General features: G+C 38.4%; 1 protein-coding gene across 1 annotated transcript in view; it reads left to right on the top strand.

Annotated features, from left to right (window-relative positions):
- The window catches only part of LOC121735629 (dorsal root ganglia homeobox protein), a 76749-nt gene that overhangs the window by 24556 nt on the left and 31880 nt on the right, over window positions 1-20313 (top strand). The window contains exons 4-8 of the mRNA XM_042126525.1: window positions 1393-1484; window positions 2182-2283; window positions 18084-18197; window positions 18998-19146; window positions 19562-19669. Coding sequence (XP_041982459.1) covers window positions 1393-1484; window positions 2182-2283; window positions 18084-18197; window positions 18998-19146; window positions 19562-19669 — 565 coding nt within the window. The remainder of the gene's footprint in view (window positions 1-1392; window positions 1485-2181; window positions 2284-18083; window positions 18198-18997; window positions 19147-19561; window positions 19670-20313) is intronic.

Raw genomic sequence — 20313 nt, 5'->3', positions numbered from 1 at the left:
ACAAAAGACACAAAACATTTAATAGAAATTCAAAGATCATGCCACCACGTAATAAATAACAGAGGGCCAAATTGATATAAAGTCATTAGGCGAAGACAAGTGTAATCCTCCGTACACGAGGGCCGGGAGGGAGCCCGCTAATGGATGTCATTGATTCTACACGGGGTGACATTGGTTTTATAGGGGTTTTTTAAGGAAAAATTATAGAGTTACTAGTAATACATTATTTTATTATATGTAATTATTGTTTTTAATCATTATTGATTTTTTCTTTAATAATAGTTTAAGATACTGTATAATTTTGTAACCATTAATACACTTTGGCCTCCTAAATGTATTTCATGTAGAGAATGTATAATATAAAGTAACTGATTGTAGCTGAATAACTACGAGTATTAACCCTAAAAATACTCAAAACTCAATAATGCTAAACGTGAAATTCAATTTCAATTCAATTTAATTTCACTCACTCAACATTTTCCTTATGAAAAAAAGCAAGCCTGCGAACTCTATTATTTATATTTATTTAGGATAGAATTTTTAAATTGTAGTAGGTAGTAATAGTTATGTGCTAAAAAACTATAGATGCAGCTCCATTAAACTCGTATTATATAACATTTTTGTAGCCATTTTTATATCATTTCCTGTCATAATGCACTCACCGCACACTTAATCATAACATTGAGTGGAGCTGTTGGAGTGGCAAACGCGTATTTATATGCACCCTCTGTACCACCCTCTGCTCTATGTCGGATATCGCCGAGTTTGGCACTCGGGCGTAATGGTCCACGCTTCCTATGTTATTGTTATTTTATGGACATACGCTGTCCTTAATCTTCGCTTTTATCTTTATTTAGTGCGTTTGCGTTTATTCGAATGTGATTTCGGACGTTTAGGATGGAATTGCTTTAAGTGTTTTATACAATATAAAAGTAAATGTTTGTCTAAAGACGTTTGTAGATACGTTTACCAAGCACTATATGCCTTTTTAGCGCTATACAGTTTACATTTGCCAAGTAAGTTGTAACAAAATAAAGTTATAATAGTTTATGGTGTGCATGTGTCCTTTCTATGGAGTTGACTGTGAAAGTTGCAGCGCTGAAAGAGTTACATTTATTATCATACGAGCTTTTGCCTGCGGCTTCGCTCGCGTTAAGCAGTGTTATTACATACAAACTTTCATCCCCTATTTTAACCCCTTCGAGGTGGAATTGATCAAAATCCTTTCTTAGCGGATGCCTGCGTCATAATATCTACCTGCATGCCAAATTTCAACCCGATCGGTCCAGTGGTTTGGGCTGATAGTTGATAGATCACCATGTCAGTCACTCACCTTTGAGTTTTATATATATAGATATATATATATATATATATATATGTCATTGTTTGCAGACACATCGTACTCGTACCACCCGGCGATCCACGATGACACGTTCGTTCGCCGCAAGCAGCGCCGCAACCGAACCACCTTCACGCTGCAGCAGGTAACTTGACTCTCACTTCACTCTGCTGTAATATAATAATAATACTCTTCACATCGGTTTCGGTGACGGTGGCCAGTTTCATTGAAATCATGCCTGTTACACAGGAGTAATTTTATAGTGCCCAAGTGTGTGCGCAGTACACAAGAGCACTCTCTATTCCTTTCACTCTCATAACCCAGTGGGACGAAAGACCGACACGACCGGCGAGAGATCAGGCGCAGGACCGACTTTTTACATGCCCAATGCCCATCCGACGCATGGATCATCTTACTTGTCAGACAATCAGGTGATCAGCCTGCACTGTCCTAACCATAAAATTAATATACCTAGCGGAATGGAGAAACAAAGGCCAGAGCAAGCGAGATGTCACTATCAGTAACACTGCGTGGTAAAAAGAGACGTGTGATACATGACAGCAGAACCCATTCTTTTCATCTGTTTGACGTCCAGTCAGCACTTATTGGCACGTTGACGATTTAATCTCTTAGAAAGATGCTTGTGTAAGTGTAAACAAATTTTTACACACCGACGTAAATCAATTTCGGTTTCGTTTGACGGCTCGAGATTGTTGCTCTATTCCGCTAGGTATATTAACTTTATTATTGTATTATGGTCCTAACCAAATGACTCTAAAATTAGCTGTCAAAACTATCGAATACTATTGGTCTAAGTATTCTGACCATATGTTTCTTTGCAGCTTGAAGAGCTGGAGACAGCGTTCGCCCAAACCCACTACCCGGATGTATTCACACGGGAGGACCTCGCGCTCAAAATCAACCTCACTGAGGCTAGGGTGCAGGTTAGTACTTAGAAGTATACTTTGAGATTAAAAAATGCTTTGGAAACATAGTCATAATGAGATGACAGAACTGAAGAGGAGAAGGAGTTGTATCAAAAGTAAAGGAACACCCATAATGCACATACAAAGCTCCCAAAGTGATAATGCGCATAGGAATTTTCGTAATTTTTCGGCAACGGTCGTATTTCCCGAGCGTCGGAAGATATCGCTGTAAGCGCTGTTTTAAACTTAACTTTAAGAAAAACAGCGCTTTGCAGCGCATCTGACGTTGCTTGGACGTTACCATGGTAACGCCGCGATAACTTCCCGGTGAGTTATAGCACTTATTAGCTATGTCCACACTGTGCACTTTCATCTTCAATTTTCGTCATCAACTTTCATATTGGTGCATTCAATAATTGAATCAGTCAAGGAACGCAACGCCAATATTGTCATTTTTGAAGATTTGGATACGGTCAGAGGGCTGCGTCGCGGGCATGCCTCACCTTCGCTGTTGACTGCGCTGTAAAGCATGTATTGACGGACCGACGACAGCGGACAGCCACCGGCTATATGATATATACTTCTATTTCCTTTGAACAAGGTGCAAAATGCAAGTGCATTGTTTGGGGCTCTTACGTTTCATAGATTCGGGTGTGCTCGTGATTACATGACGATTAGCGAAGATTTCCATACGCATTATTAATTTGGGAGTACTGTACCTAAGCGGTAGAGTAGACCTGGCATGGGGAATCATTATTCCTTTTCTATCAACCTTGTGTGATTCTATTACTAAAAGGTTTGGCTCTTGATGTTACAGCTTCTATATTTTCTTTCCGCAAGAATCTTCCATACTCACGCCCTCTTCTTCCTAGTTATAGCTAAAGGTTTTTTGGCCTTCCTATCAACGTCATTTTATTTTATTATTTTCTTTAAGAGGATCGACTACAGGGTCTATCTCTATACAAAAAGCCATAACGTTTTTCTACCCCTAAAAGTTATTCGATTTCAACGATTTTTCATTATGTTATTGCCTCTAGTGAAAACTATGCTTTCACGTTTTCTTTTTATCAAAATTTTTGTTAGTTTGAAAGTTACGAGCTTCTAAAATCTAGGTTTTTAGGCTCAAATCTTTCTCATTTTAAATGGTTGGTATTTAAAAAACAACGTAAAATTTCAAACAAAGCTAAACGTACAAGCGTAGATTAGATTCTGCTGAAAATATTGATACCAAAACATATTAGTTTTAGTACAGTGTAGGGGATGCAAAACGTTATGCCCCGAAACGCGATTTTTGTATAAAAAAAATACCCAGAATCACAGCCGAGCTGCAACTCTCTCTATCGCACGTTTGCGCGCGGGCCGAGCGCTGTGGCGACAGAGAATGGTTTTCCAAATATCTATTTTCTACGCTCGCGGCACTACACAATAGTCTTAAGAAATGACTTTAATGCAATGAACCCCCTTCAGACAAAATCATGTAACACACGAACGACAAATCGACATACACCTTACATTATATTGCCCATATAAAGTTAGCGTACAATCTTTTTGCCGACGTTTTAGGCAAATTGCTCGCATATTTTATTTACGCCCGAATAAAAATTGCCCAATTCCGCGGCGAAGCACGCACTTGCCCGCAATTTAGGGCCCCGGTGTCGCGGCTTGCCACACTTTATGGCCACTAAACATGACTCGGAAATCACTGGGAAAACTCGGAAAACCTCCTGATCGTAAAAAGTGCTTAATAAATCAGAGGTGAATGATATTGTCAGTGTGAAGAAATTAGAAACTTATATAATTTTTTGATAAAACTGTAAGAAGATATCTCCATTCCAACTAGACTAAGTTAATCAGGTGGATTTGTAGCGGACTGAACAGTGCATGATTCTGAATCGAGCTGTCTTATTTCAAACGATAAATTTTCCCATCTTTTTGGTCAAAGATGGCCACGTGCGAGTTTCTTACGCCTTCTCGCCGGGCTAGTTCCCGAACCGGTGGCAGGCACTGTAATCCTGACGTTAAAAAGTGTATTTATAATACGGATATGCTATCATAATTTTTATACAAACCACTTTTGACGTGACGATTACGCAGCTATCAAATAACTCCCGGTTCAAAAATGTTTCATATTCAATTACCTTTGTATCGCTTAAAGTTGGGCGTTGGGTCCGCTAAAAATATCATCCATCGATATACGAAGGTGGGATCCGGAATAGAACGGTTTAAATTGACAAGCGATATGCCACTCCCATTAACTAACTGCCGTTGTCAAACTACGGGACCAGCTTAACTTGATCTACGGTAACTGACTAGTGGATAAACATACTGACTGAATTACTATGGGACAAGAGTGATCGATTTATCAAAAATTTAATTATAGTTTAATGTATTCTATAAAAACCTCGCAACTATTACTGCCGTACTCAAAGACAAAAATTAATAAATAGGTCTACCAGGATCTGATGGCAAAATTTGATGGCAGATTTTCAAAAATATCCTTGATCATTGGATTTTTTTTTATATTTGCATGTTTCAAACACAGATTATCCGCTATAAGGAAAAAAAGGATCAACATGTTTTATGATTTTATACGTGGGAGAGCCATGCTTCGGCACGAATGGGCCGGCTCGACCGGAGAAATACCACGTTCTCACAGAAAACCGGCGTGAAACAGCGCTTGCGCTGTGTTTCGCCGAGTGAAGTGAGTTTACCGGAGGCCCAATCCCCTACCCTATTCCCTTCCCTACCCTTCCCTATTTCTTTCCCATCTCTACCCTCCCTATTACCCTATTGCCTCTTAAAAGGCCGGCAACGCACCTGCAGCTCTTTTTATGCTGCGAGTGTCCATGGGCGACGGAAGTTGCTTTCCATCAGATGACCCGTTTGCTCGTTTGCCCCCTTATTTCATAAAAAAAGGATCAAAATGTTTTATTCCAATTACCCCGGTATTACTAGAGTCAATTTATTTTCTCACTTTTGTCATCAGATTCTGGTAGACCTATAACTGTAATTAAATGAATATTTTGACATAAACCCCATACATTAACTGTCAAACTCTTCGTTAAATTAAAGTTTAATCATAATTAAACGTCTCTGAGTGGGGCACTTATAGTTTCGGCTTTAGAAGGCCGGCAACGCACCTGCAGCTCTTCTGATGTTGCGGGTGTCCATAGGTGAGAAGGCCGGCAACGCACCTGCAGCTCTTCTGATGTTGCGGGTGTCCATAGGTGAGAAGGCCGGCAACGCACCTGCAGCTCTTCTGATGTTGCGGGTGTCCATAGGTGAGAAGGCCGGCAACGCACCTGCAGCTCTTCTGATGTTGCGGGTGTCCATAGGTGGCAGTAGTTGCTTTCCATCAGGTGACCTTTGCTTGTTTGCCCCCTTATTTCATAAAAAAAGAAGTAGTAGCCAGGTAGAGTCGAAATCTCCACCAATCTAAATTACTATTACAAATTCTAAAGCGTCTCTCTTTACCTTGTTTAAACCGCTAAACTTCGCTGAACTAGTTAAAAAATTAGAAAATTGGTATTAAGAAAATAGATATACATTTATGTAAACACCTATATAGTATATATCTTTATCAAAGTAGCAAAGAACAACCGAACACAAACCGCGATGGAATCTGGAAGAGACTTGTGTAAAAAGGTAAACTGCGGTTAGAGATAATTTAGAGGTCCAAACAAACAGCTCCTACTATAAAATTGTACATTTTTATTATCAAAGTCTTTAATATTTCCCTTATACGCGATCTCGTGATATTCAAATAAGCAGCATTATAGCCTCATACGAAAATGAATCGAAACGTGGAGGCCAGAGCGCACTGGTTGTCCGTAACGCACTCAAGTCGCTCATCTCGAAATGGTATTACCCCACCCCACCGCAAGGGGGCGTCTCCCCCTCCCCCCACTGGGATTAAGGGGTGTCGCATTAGCTAGTTAGCCAAAGTGAAGTAGCTAAGCTGTTTACTTAATAACTATTTGAGGAATATTTATGGTTTGTGTTGACGGTGTACGAGTGTTTGTAGTTTGCTTGTATGTTTTGGTATACAATTTTTATTTCAAACCTTTCAAGTTTGTATTTTAATATCATAGGTGTATTTCACTAAATTATAAATGCGAATGTTTGTCGGCTACGTCCAGATGCTTAAGATTATGACATTAAGGGGGCGACTAACCCAAAGTTGTCGATTTTATAATTCATTTTTATACTTGAAAATAAGCCCCGAATTGTTTCAGTTTCTAAACATAGATACTATATTTTATTTCCAAGAATTTGATCTGACAAACACGATATCTTAAAATTTTCTCTATAGAAAAAAATTACAAAGATGCATCTAATTTATCTAATTTTTCATAATATATTGCCATAACCGTGCATTAAACTAAGTTAAATATTAACACATTGTATAAAATGTTATTACTTATTGAATCACTGACATAGCGGATTTTTAAAATCCATACTTCCATTCCATACTTTCCATACTAATATTATAAATGCGAAAGTGTGTCTGTCTGTCTGTCTGTTACCTCTTCACGCTCAAACCGCTGAACCGATTTTGCTGAAATTTAGCATGGAGATACCTTGAGTCCTGGGAAAGGAGATAGGATACTTTTTATCCCGAAAATATGTACGGTTCCCGCGCGATAAACTAATTTTGGCGCAACGGAGTTGCAGGCATTCATCTAGTGTTGTATATTTATCGAGTTATTAAGAAAAAACTAACTTGGCGATGAATCCGCGTCGTCCTTTTTCACCTGGCATACGAAAGACGGGCGTGAGTGTGAAGAGAGAAGCATGATGTTTGATTTTCTTTGGGTTAGTCGCCCTCTTAAGACGCCCATTTTGGGCTCTTGACAGACGAGAGGTTAAATAAGAAAAAACAAAACAGTTTATATAAGCTTATATAACAGCTTTACAGAATTTTCATTAGTTTTAAAAATCGATGCCATTTTTGTTTTAAATAACGAATGATAAAAATACACAAAGAATAACATTCTTTGTAAAAGGAGAAAAAATATGTTAATATTATAAAAACCAATATAAGCAACAGTTATAAGTAATTACTAATTAATATCATGAAACGCATAACTTTATGTGCTTGAATAATTATTCTGAATTAATTCTAAGTGTACTTGCTCGAATTCCGAAACAGAGCCAGTAGCCAAGACTTTTTCTTTATCGCTTCTTTATAGAATCGTCGATCAAAATGTACAGAATTGACATTAGACGAGTCGAACGTCAACGTCATATTCACGAACTCTTGATTCAATTCCATACATTTTGATCGGCGATTCTATAGAGGAGCGATAAAGGAAAGGTCTTGGCTAAGGGGTCAGCTCTCGTAGCTTGGATCGATACGAGCTAAACTGAGTTTCGGCTGCCACTGAGCTGGTTATAAACTATCCCCTTTGCTAAGTGGGAGGCCACTTTGCTTTTTTACTTGCGGTGTAGCATCATCAAAACGCACTATGTTCAAAAAGGGAATCCGCTTCACGCCTAAACAGTTGAACTGATTTTGCTGAAATTTGGTATGGAAATACTTTGACTCCCAGCAAAGGACATAGAAAATAGTACCGGTTAATAACGAGAAACTCACTCTCCATTCTACCGACATTTAGCGAAATACAACATAAGTAGTTTTATGCCGGTTTTCTGCCATGCCAAAGCATGTCTCTTACGTTTTCAATCATTCGTTTGTGTCTTATAGGTTTTTTAAAAGTAAATAGCTTTTAATGTTATTTTTGATGCCGTTTTCTCCATTTAAATGTTTCTCGAAAGCGCCTCGACCGCAGATCAATCCCCGGCCCTACAGTAACACAATCGAGGCTTTCAATTTGCCTCGTGTGAGAATCCCCCAAATATAAGAGGCGTCGGACATATTGGATTACTGAGGTGTACCCACGACGTGTGCCCATTAAGATGGCAACGCAGCGATGGCAGCTGCGGTGCGGTAGCTACTTTTTGTGCGAGCACTGTAAGCTGTAAATTTCCGATTGATATCTAATGCACAATTGAAATAGGTACATTTTATTTTAGAGGGGCAATCGAGCAAACCTTCACTCCTAAATATTATTAAATGAATTCAGTCCTAATACTATACTATAACAACTTTTTCTTAACTTTTTACGACGGGATATTTTTAAGTTAGTGTACTATAATATTAAAAAGTTTTTTACATACTACACTGCCGCTTGTGATGGTTTTCTGACATTGTTATAGCTTTTTAGTAGAATTGGCGTTTAATTCTGACATATTACTGTTATCAAAAGTACAATAAGTATATAATTCTCTGAATCGCACTTGTTACTGTCGCAGCCGCACCCGTTTTCATGGCCCCACGTAAACGGCGTAATGCGATCAAACTCATACACTGACAGGAGAATTTTTCCAACATATTTTGTGGTCGAATCAAATGTCTTTATCCAATTTATAACATTATATATTATATTTTGTCTCCGCCATTCGAAGAATTTTCGTTACCAGACGGTTGTTTTAAAATAAAATAGAGAGAATACTTTAAAAGGCGCTATTAAAAATATACTTCTTGACTCTAAAGCTAATCGAAATCTAAAAACTATAAGCCATCAAATTAAATGCCCATAGAGTATGGGCGATTCCAACTGTACCTTAAGTACAGTTGGAACCGAGCGACACGCGACAACTGCAGACGTGTCGTCGCGACACTACCGGTTTCTATGTATTTCTATGAAACGCCCTCCACAGCGACACGAAGCTAGCGACACATTCATAGAAATACATAGAAACCCGTAGTGTCGTGACGGCACGTCGTCCGCTGCCGCTTCAAGTAGCCGGCTTCCAACTTGTACCTTTACCTAGCTAGGCTATTGACATGAAATCGTAACAGTAGTTTAGGCGCTAAAGTTCTGGTAGAACAAGTATACATATTAATCCTTCACTTCGCTGTAATCGCCAAAAGTTTAGGCTGGCACAAACCTACGCGACCAAAGCGACTGCGAAGCGGGAGCGTCTACCGTGCGGCGGAAGCTGCCAATGAAATCAGAAGATACCCAAGTATCTTTCAATACCACCCTTTTAACGTCGCTGTAGTCTATTATAGGTATTCTTTAAACAACAGTAACCTTCTTATAACTATTTTAAACACTTTTCCATTATTACCACATTCATAATAACTTCTAATGACTGTGTAGATGTAAACGCAATTAATAGTACAATAGCACTCCATCTATAAGGGACAAATGCCCTACAAAGGGACTAGGGCACTCGAGACCTAAGGGTTGGCCCTTGATATAATTCAAGTTTGTTTTTGATGACGAAACGGTTATTGTTTCAACATAAGGGTACTACTTTGGATATGATTTTGACTATGTTTAATATTTTTCGGTGATGGTGAAGAACAAAAGTAAGTAAAATGATTTTAGTACGGTAGGCCATATTTTATGATTCTATAATCTTTATAATACAGTAACAAAACTAAGTAATGATAGTTTATGTGTATATGTTCCTTAGTTCCCTGTGAAAGTAGGAACGCTAAAAAAGTTTTTATAATATTTTTCTTTAAGCGCGCTAACTTTTTGATGTTTTCTAACTAATACTTATAATTATACTCTTTTGTCTAAATATCTATATATATATATATATATATATATATATATATATATATATATATATATATATATATATATATATATATATAAAACTTAAAGGTGACTGACTGATTGTCATAGTGATCTATCAACGCACAGCCCAAACCACTGGACGGATCGGGCTGAAATTTGGCATGCAGGTAGATGTTATGACGTAGGCATCCGCTAAGAAAGGATTTTGATTATTTCTACCCCCAAGGGGTTAAAATAGGGGATGAAAGTTTGTATATAATACTTCCTAACGCGAGCGAAGCCGCGGGCAAAAACTCGTTTATATACACGATTCGTCTGCTTATCAACATTTTAAATATACGAGTACCAGCTTTCTGCATTAAATATACATTTTTACTATAAAAATTCCACTGACACACGCATTTTGACATTGACACTGACATTCGCACACGAGAAAATGTAGTTTTCTAATACATATCATGTTACTGGTACACTTGCGAGGATAATTTTATTACGCCAATTACAGTATAGAATATCACATAATTGTGGACCCCGGGTCCCTCAGGCACAGTGCAACCCTGTCCTCGTGAGACGACATCGAACTTGTAGTCGGACATACGAAACGGTTTTCGGTGAATAAACGCAGCGGATAAATGTAAAAAACTATGACGTGATATTTATTTATTTATTTATTTATAGCCTTTATTTTCAGACTTGTTGGATTTTTCTTTTAGCTTAACCCGCTGACTCTAGCGGGTCAGTAGTACCATATACTCGGTCTGTTTGCCCTTTGGCAAAGGCCTCCCCCATTTCTTTCCACTCTGTTCTGTTTAGCGCTGTCCTTGTCCAAGTTTTTCCTGCTGTCATTTTTAATTCATCTTCCCACCTCCGGAACTGCCTTCCTCTGTTTCTTTTAAAATAAAATAAATAAACGTTTATTCAGTAATCTGGACATTACACAAAGTTCTGTACATTTCTACCATTTTTCTTTTTACCATTTCTTGGGTACCAGAACACCACATTTTTGGTCCCAATTACGTGATATTTTGCCATCAAATCATGTTAATTAATATTGTATTTTGTACGTAAAACTCGTGGAAATTGTAAGGGGCCTTAGAGAAAACGGTTTTTTTACTATTATTATTTTAGGTATGACTATGACATGAACATCGGTAGGCGATGCGTTTTTACTAGATTTTACCGTAAAATGTCATTTTATGTAATTATTTTATCAGGCATATTTAAACTACCTTTTAAGCTCTAATTTTACAGTACCCCATGAAAACACTACAACTTTTTAGACAGACTACTCTCTTTTTTTAACTTTAAAACTACCATACCAATCAAAATTCTTTCAGTAATTTATGCGTGAAGAATTAACAAACACACTAACTTTCGCCTTTACAATATAAAATCTTCAAATTTTAATTGATCTTACTAAAATGCGGCTGTCGCGTTTCTGTAGTGCCTCAGCGATGTTTGCTTTTGAGGATGTAGATTTTTTGAAGCTACACTCCGCAAAAGGACTGCATCGCTATTGGCCAGGGTCCGCGGCAGCAGCCACAGTATTCTGAGAGAGATAGTCGACAGCGGGGATTGTCATCTGATCGACTTTATGATAAATAGGACTAAATCTCTTTTTAGAATAGAATACTAACATAGCGATAAGTATCTTTACTAACAATTTTATGGATCTGAGTTTTCTAAAATAAACATATTTTATTTATTTATTTAAAAAATCCAAGACATCATTTTAATTTGGCACTAGTCACTACACTTTCCAAACGCGTCAGTATCAAGGCGAATACCCGCCCGTGTGTTTCCAGGCACTTAACACGCGCGCGCTCTCTTTATCAATCATACCCTCGAAATTAAATCGGGGGTGAAAATGAAATACGTCACTTTGTTTTTTCACATCACAGTAATTGAAGGAGGCTCTTTGAATTTGTCGCAATTATTTTTGTATGATGTTGTTTTATAATTGTATTGCTTTTATATTTTTTATGTTATAAAGCTCTGAAGTTGTTAAGCGCAATGACGACCTCTGTGGCTCAGTGGTGAGCGCGTTGGTAGCTCAAGCCGGGGGTCGCGGGTTCGAATCCCGCCGACGGAACAAAAAGTTTTCGAAGTTCCTGGGTCATGGATGTGTATTAAATATGTGTATCATATAATAAAAATCTTAAATATATTATGAATAGTATAAAAGTATTAAATATATTTCCGTTGTCTGGTACCCGTAACACAAGTCCTTCAGGTACTTACCACGGGGCCAGACTGACGTGGTGTGAAGCGTTCATAGATATTATTATTATTATTATTATAAAAATGATGGCAGTAATGTAAAGATGTGCTCTATAGTGCTCCAAGGCTTTAAATGAATGTGGACGGGGCGCTGCTGGTACGAGTAAAAGAGAACTGTCAAACACATGTCAAAAATGACGTTTTTGTATGATAGGCGCGTTAGTTCCTTTTCTCGCCACGTTCATTTAAAGCCTTGTCGAACTGTAAATGGATTTTCGAATTCTGCATACTCATACATACTTCCGTTTGTAGAGTAATAATATTTAATTTTACAGAAATTACATTCGCCGCTGTCATAATATGTCTGTATTATCTTTTTTTTGTCTATGGCAATTAGTTTGTCTTGTTATATGTACCTCTCTCTACATTTTAGTACTGCTGTTAGTCAGTCAGTCTCAGTATTTATCGGTCTATAGATGTAACATCAAGGAAATTCATTTCTAAGTAGTTGAGAGACCAACGTCATCCGGTCAACGACCATCATTTGGTAGATCATGTCAATTCAATGTTAACGCAGCCGTTAACATTGAATTGACATGATCTACCAAATTCAATGTTAACGGCTGGGTTTGACGTAATTCGACCAAACTACGTAGGTCCACCATCTGCCTAGGAATCAACTTCTCTGATAGTACATTGTACAATGGCGTTAGCAGTGCCAGTACGTTCCATTTTACGGAAATCACACCACATAATACCTTTACATGTATCTCTCTTAACATTTGACACACCCTCTCGTCTCGGAATATATCTGTATATAGATGTATATTTGTCTATAGAGTCAATAGCGTGTAGTGTAGTTATGAAACACAATTAGCGAGACCGCGTTAGCAGTGCGAGTACGTTCCATTTTACGGAAATCACACCACATAATACCTTTACATGTATCTCTCTTAACATTTGACACACCCTCTCGTCTCGGAATATATCTGTATATAGATGTATATTTGTCTATAGATTCAATAGCGTGTAGTGTAGTTATGAAACAGAATTAGCGAGACCGCGTTAGCAGTGCGAGTACGTTCCATTTTACGGGAATTACACCACTCTCTACACAGAATCTAATTACGACCGTGTTTGAGCCGCGAAACGTGACTCGGATGCTGTATTTATTCTGTTTCGTCTGTGTACTTTCGACTGATGAGGTTTAGATTTCTCTCGGGCTAATTGTGATTTTATTGTTGTCAATGAATGTTGTAATATATTTTTAAAAGTGTCTTTGTAGAGTTTTTTTTTTATTAATTGCATAAATCTTAAATAGGTCTACGTTTGAACTCAAACATTCTCCAAGAAAACAACTAGATTATGCAGTTATATGGCTGAACTAGTTAGAACGTTTTAAGTAATTAATACTTACAAAAAAATGATGAAATTTGGTATGGAGTCCCGGAAAAGAAGAGAGGACAGTTTTCATCTTCGGAAAACTAATATGTTTGCGCAGTTCACGGTACAAATTAGTTGCGCATAACATAAGTTTTTGGCTGTTGACAATTTATCAAGCAATTTGTCAATATCATATTCATACCCGAAATAACATTGTTGCGAACCAAAAAGCGCATTCTGAATCGCCCTAACGAAGAGTATCTAAAAGTGGGAGATTCTGTAACATGTGTAGGCTCGGACAGAAGATCTTCCTTCGCCTTCTCTACGTACATAGCAAACTAAAGTTTACCGGATCAGCTAGTGATTAAATAAAAACCGCCGCATCCAACTATCTAGCATTAACGTTAATTTCTCAAGTCGATAGAACTAAGATCTCTATCCCTCGGGTGAAGGATTGTGGGGGGAAGGGAGGGGATTTGTGATAATCACGTGACGTCATACCGCGATATACTAATATTAGTTTAAATATGTTTGTTATCTTTAATATATTAAGGGATTGTGTCTAGATGAACTATAATCTAGTCTAGACACAGGGCTTAGGCTTAGAATAATCTATTGAAGAAATAGTATTTAGTTATTAATACAGTAATTATTAAAAGCAAGATTATTATGATATTAAAGATACATATTTAACCCAAGGTTCAAATTAAAACTAGCAGGCTTAGCAAGACCACAGAATAAATTCTAATAGACTTCAATCAAATATTTGATCGAAATATTTGATCGAAGCTAATAGATAGGATTACTGACAGATTGTCGGGATAAAATTACAGACTTCCTACTTTATCTTTTTTTCTATAGAAATAAAGTCATTTCTAAAATCATACGAAAGAATAGGAATACTGACAAATATCAAGAAAAAATTATAAATTATCCTTCTTTTTCAATTCTTTCGTCGAAAGAAACCGTAACGAAACAAACGTGCTGAACATAAACATGAAAAATTGTAGCGAAATGACTTCATCTCGTTAACTTCTCGATATCAAAGTTAACGTTAATCGTACGAGAGCATGTTAACATCACGTTAAAATCTCGCATGCATTATAAAAGCATCCGCCGTGTAAGCTCTCATCGTAATTAATCTTTTAACTCCGGTTTATACTTTTAACGTAAGTTTAAGAACTTTTAAGGCGAAGCCTCGTAATTGCGTCAACGTGTTTTAAGACATGTTACAAGTTCGGAGTGTGTTGAGGCTAAGTGACACGGAGGGGTTTTTAACGCTGAAATGAGCATGTGAGATGCGGAGATCAATTTTAAAAGCATTTTGCTATATTGAGTTTAAATCTTGTTTTGGAAATGTTAGGAAATGTGTTTTACGGTTTTGCGCTGTTGTATGTTATGTGAAATAGGATAGTTTTCTTATGAAATAAGGGGGGCGAACGAGCAAACGGGTCACCTGATGGAAAGCAACTTCCGTCGCCCATGGACACTCGCAGCGTCAGAAGAGCTGGAGCTGCCGCACCTGGAGTTGCCGGCCTTTTAAGAGGGAATAGGGCAATAGGGGAGGGTAGGGATGGGAAGGAAAGGGAATAGGGGAGGGTAGTTAAGGGAATAGGGTAGGGGATTGGGCCTCCGGTGAACTCACTCACTCGGCGAAACACAGCGCTTGCGCTGTTTCACGCCGGCTTTATGTGAGAACATGGTATTTCTCCGGTCGAGCCGGCCCATTCATGCCGAAGCATGGCTCTCCCACATTAAAGTAAATATAGAGTTGAGAGACCTGGTCATTTTCTGGTAGAGTATGCAACATTTGCAAGTTATAACATGGGTTGTTGCCATTTAGACAAAAATATACGGCGAATTCATATTATACATGTGATGAAATGAAGAAGTGTGTATGTCTGTTAGTTGTTAGGCATCCATTAGACGGTAGGTTTTGCTGTCAGTTTTACCACAGTCATGACTGTGTCTGATGGGTAACCTACCGTGAAGAGCGTGACTGACGGTTGCATAAAACTGATTGACGAAAATCTGGATACATTCGTCAGTCCATCAGTCACCATCAGTCAAACATAATTCATGATTGACGGAATTGACTGACGCTTGCATGAGCGTGTAATGGATGCCATACGCTTACGTTTCACGCTACCGCAGAACATATTTTGATGGGTTTGGTAAAATTTCCAAATAGAACTTTATTTTTGTTTGAGCAACTACTGAACTAACCATATGACTGTCCTATGCAAAATCATTATTACCCCGGACCTATTTGTAAGTTCCTTTCGATAATAAACAGCAAAATCAAAAATCAGAAAGATATATTAGAATTTACTCAATTGACACTAGGCAAATAGCAATCCCATACATTTTTATATCGTGTGCGGTTGCAATTATCGAATGCATGCGCCTAAATGTCTAGGTGAGAGGGAGTTTTGGTTACATTGTAGACCGCTTGTAACGAGGGACCGCCCGCGAGCCGCTTAGCGCTAAACAATGACGAGTCACCTCGTAATTAGCGCCCCGTCGCGTCGCCCCATACACCCCATACCCCATACCCCATGTGGGGTGATCGTGAAGTGTTTGTTTGTTAACATGTGTTCAAGCGCCATTAAATGTCTTTACTCTTTAGTTTATGGGTTTTGGTGGTGGAAAACTTGTGATCACCTGGGTTTTGATTTTATGTTGTAGATTTGTTACATTTAAAGTTAGTAGTTTCTTTGATATATTAACAAAAATCTTTATTGAATACTAAGTAGTAGAATAGACATTTTTTTTGGAATATAAACTAAGTATAAGAGGTCAAGGACAAACAGTATCGCATTTAAATATTATAATTATATATGTAGTAAGGACGACTAGAATCAATGTTTTAACTTTTTTTTTTAAATACAAAAGTTAGCTAAGGTCCAATTTCACCAATGTCTGTTAAAGTTAACGCTCGAATTATTATCATGTTACCTCTTTAGTTTTCCATATGAATGAAAGAGAAGACATGACATTTTAACAAGCTGTTAACACTAACAGACGTTGGTGAATTTGGGGCTAAGGGTCCTAAAATTTTCCTTATATTTACATGTAGACTCAAGAGAAGTACGTGTGAACTGTGGTGTAAAACTTTGCAGGTTTCTACACTTAGAAAGTGAGAACTAATAGCTTTTCTGACAGGTATAAATGTGCAGTTAAAACTGTCCAGTACAACCTGTGATATTAAAATATTAAATAATCCAGCTGCACAAAAAATTGGGGAAACCGAGTACTAAAATATTATTCTGCCCTACCCATACTAAGCTTATTAAAAACTTTTCATCTTTCCTTTTAAAGTCTATTATAAATAATAGATCAGGCGGTATTAAATTATAGGATTATGTTGTAACCATAAAGATTATGATCCGAGGGGATGGAACATGGCGGCAAAAAACCAGAGCATAGAGGCCAGTGGATTGTGGTGGATTATTTAAGCAAATTACTTTATGCTAAGGGACTGGAGAATTCGCAAAGAGTAGACAATATAGAGAAGACTTACTAGTTATTGGTATTTTGGTGATAATACCTATTGGTATGTAAACTAGGTTTCAGAATTGAAATAATCAGAAATAAAATTGCAAAGAAAAACTTAGAATAGATTTTGCTAAATCCAAATGATATTATTATGTTAATAACCTCCTCCTTTTTGGAAGTCGGTTAAAAAGTTGCAATAAATCTTTATTACATTTCAAGCCAAAATCGATGCCCGTTAACTATGTATATTTAAAGCTGTACGGAAACTAATTATGAATCCAACTAGGAAGCGACGGCATACGGTAATCTAGTGAAAACCCTAAAGTATTCTATTAAGATAATCAACTTCATGAAATAATGATAGACCGGCCTAATAGCCCCTCTGCATTAACACTATCAAGATCTCACAGCCCACCCCACTAGGCTTATTAAAAGTAAATTGCGAAAATTGTACTGCAAATGTGGCTCTCTGGCCGCCGGATCAGCCAACGTATGCTGAACTTTCCTCGCCTGTTAATTACTAACACGACAAGCTCTACAACACTGGCTTTATACACCGACGTATGTTGACCCGTCGTAGCATACTACGTCTACGGAGGCAGGGGTCTCGTAGGCAGGTTCGTCTTCACCCTTGGTGTAGTTAATCTTTGAGTTATAATGCCAATGAAATAGGGTTCTGTTGTATTATTAACGGCCAGCAGTGTTGACAGCGCGACGGGGGCCATGATAAATATTACAATCTTTATTGCTGGTTATTGTAACAGTTTGGGGTTTTCGAATATTGATTTTGTTACGAAAGAATTGATTGATGAGTTGTGTAAGCAATTAGAGTTACGTATGGATTTTTCGAAGTAAAAACTTTTCGAGCGGCGTTGTACATTTTTTGACTTGGGTAAAAAATGTTAATCTCGCGCCAGGTCACGTGATCTGATCGAAAATCCGTAAGACGGAGTCAGTGTAGACCGCTGGTGCAGCGTAGTAAAGAAGCGCTGTTTTTATAACCCTGATTTCTGTGGTCAGAAAACAAAGGTTTTCTTCTATTGTGTATCACTGATATATCATAGTATATTAGAGATAGAGTTACATAATAACTGAATCTTGAAAATTTCGTATTTCTAGGTATGGTTTCAAAATAGAAGAGCAAAATGGCGGAAGGCGGAGCGGTTAAAAGAGGAACAGAGGAAGCGGGAGGGCGCCGAGATCATGGCGAAGAGGGACCCCTCTGATGATAAGGTACTGCTATAATGTTGTAGATTTTTGGAGTAAAGAGATCGCAATTATTAGATGTTAAAACTGTAACCCCGCGCGAAGTAACATACTTTTAATTTAGTGTTAACAATATTAGCAAAGATAACCATAGCACATCTTCAAGCATTGTCGTATCGCACCTCGGTATGATCTTACTTATGTCTAGGGGCTACCAGTAGTACTAGCACGGCGACCAGCGGAAATGCGAAAGTATGGACAAACTGTGGAAATAAACCTAAGGTGCCGTTCCGATCTTTTTTTGTTCCGAAAAATTCAATTAAAATGCCACTTTATGACAGACTATAGTCACAAACTGTGGAGATGAACTTAAGGTGCCGTTCCGATCTTTTTTAGTTCCGAATAATTCAATTAAAAAGCCACTTTATGACAGACTATAGTTCTAAAAATTTAAATAATATCCAACATTATGACATATACTATAGTGTGTCATAAAGTGGCATTTTAATTGAATTTTTCGGAACGAAAAAAGATCGGAACGTCACCTTAGGTTTATTTCCACAGTTTGTCCATACTTTCGTATTTCCGCTGGTCGCCGTGCTAGCACTACAGAGGCCTAGTATACGTAGACTACTAGAGGTGCTTTGAGAATCTTCATTCTCAATAAATAGGAATAATAATTATTGTCCTTTGACATGAGACTATTATTGTAATTAAGGACAGATTAAATCTGCCATTGTTTTTAAAATATACTTGTATTGACATAGTCTGTTTATATGAAAATATTATTTTATCTACTGAGTGTGAAGTATTTTGTCTTCCTCCAGGGTTCATCAGAGTGCGGGATGTCGCGCGGCTCAGGGGAGGCATCGCCGATGTCGGCGGGCGGCTCACCTCGCGCCTCGCCCCCCGTCACCCCCGGCTCGCCGCGCCGCTCGCCGCACCGCTCGCCCAATCGCTCGCCGAGACTCGAAAGGTGAGGGATTACATCTACCGAGTAGAGTTGTGAGACTGTGAGATTGGAGCATCAAAGCCCAAGTAAACACTGAGGGATCTGAGGAAATGCAGGCTGAGACAAAACATCCCTCAATTCCTCCATAATTCCATAATTTTTGTGACACCTCCAGTAATACCCTCCTGATAACTTCGATCTCACTCCCAAAGAGTTTTCTCACGAATTAGCCTCCTCGCGTATAAGTCAGGACACAAGTCATAATCGGGTTTTTACCCTCAGTCTAACTGCGGCTTCTTTGGCCAACTCGTCAGCTCGCTCGTTTCCCGTTAGTCCCACGTGTGCCTTGAGCCAGAACAGAGAGATATCTCTGTTCTGGTTCGAGGCACCATAGTATTAGTTGAATATAAGGAGCGTATGCTCTTCTTCTAATCTGCAGATCTGACCCCAGCTGCCCGTCGCCGGCGCCGTCGGTGGGCAGCGCGGGCTCGCGGGACGCGCCCCCCGACCACCGCCCTCCGCACCACCTGTTCTCGCCCTTCGACCAGTGAGTACTAGCATAATATACAATTACATTTCGTTGTATAGTGGTACTCATTTTATAATCGAAATGTGATCGCACATTTCTTCGCACCGTACGCGCCGTACGCGTGGAACGCACCGCATGGTACACGAATTACGAAATGCGGCGCGTACGGCGCGGACGAATATGCGAGGTTTCACATCATATCATACAACGAATTGTAAAATGGACCGCGTGCGTGCTGATAAATGTGCAATCACCTTTACATTACAACGTTACGTGCCCATAGGATTCCGAATGAGTGGACGGCTATTTCGTCTACGATTGCCCATGAGTGTCGTTAATTGTGCGACCAAATAAATTGATTAATACAGACCTACGTAATTTGGTCAGACTATGTCAAGCCTAAGTCAGATCGCGCCTAACTATAAATTTAACTTGACCCAACCAAATAACGTACAGTTTTACCATCTGCCTATAAACCTAATTCTTTATTATTACATTTATATTGCTTTACAATCTCGGTGACAATCGTTTACTATTATCATGTTAACGAGAAAAAGAGGCATTCAAAAGCTTACGTTGTCAAATTTCAAGATCGTTAAATTGGTTAAAGCTCGACAAGGCTAAATAAACGTGGGCGGGAGCGCGGCTGGTAAAGAAGAACT

This window comes from Aricia agestis, chromosome 17 (genome assembly GCF_905147365.1).
Source record: "Aricia agestis chromosome 17, ilAriAges1.1, whole genome shotgun sequence".
NCBI classification, from domain to species: Eukaryota; Metazoa; Arthropoda; class Insecta; order Lepidoptera; family Lycaenidae; genus Aricia; species Aricia agestis.
This window is presented reverse-complemented; position numbering and strand designations above follow the sequence as displayed.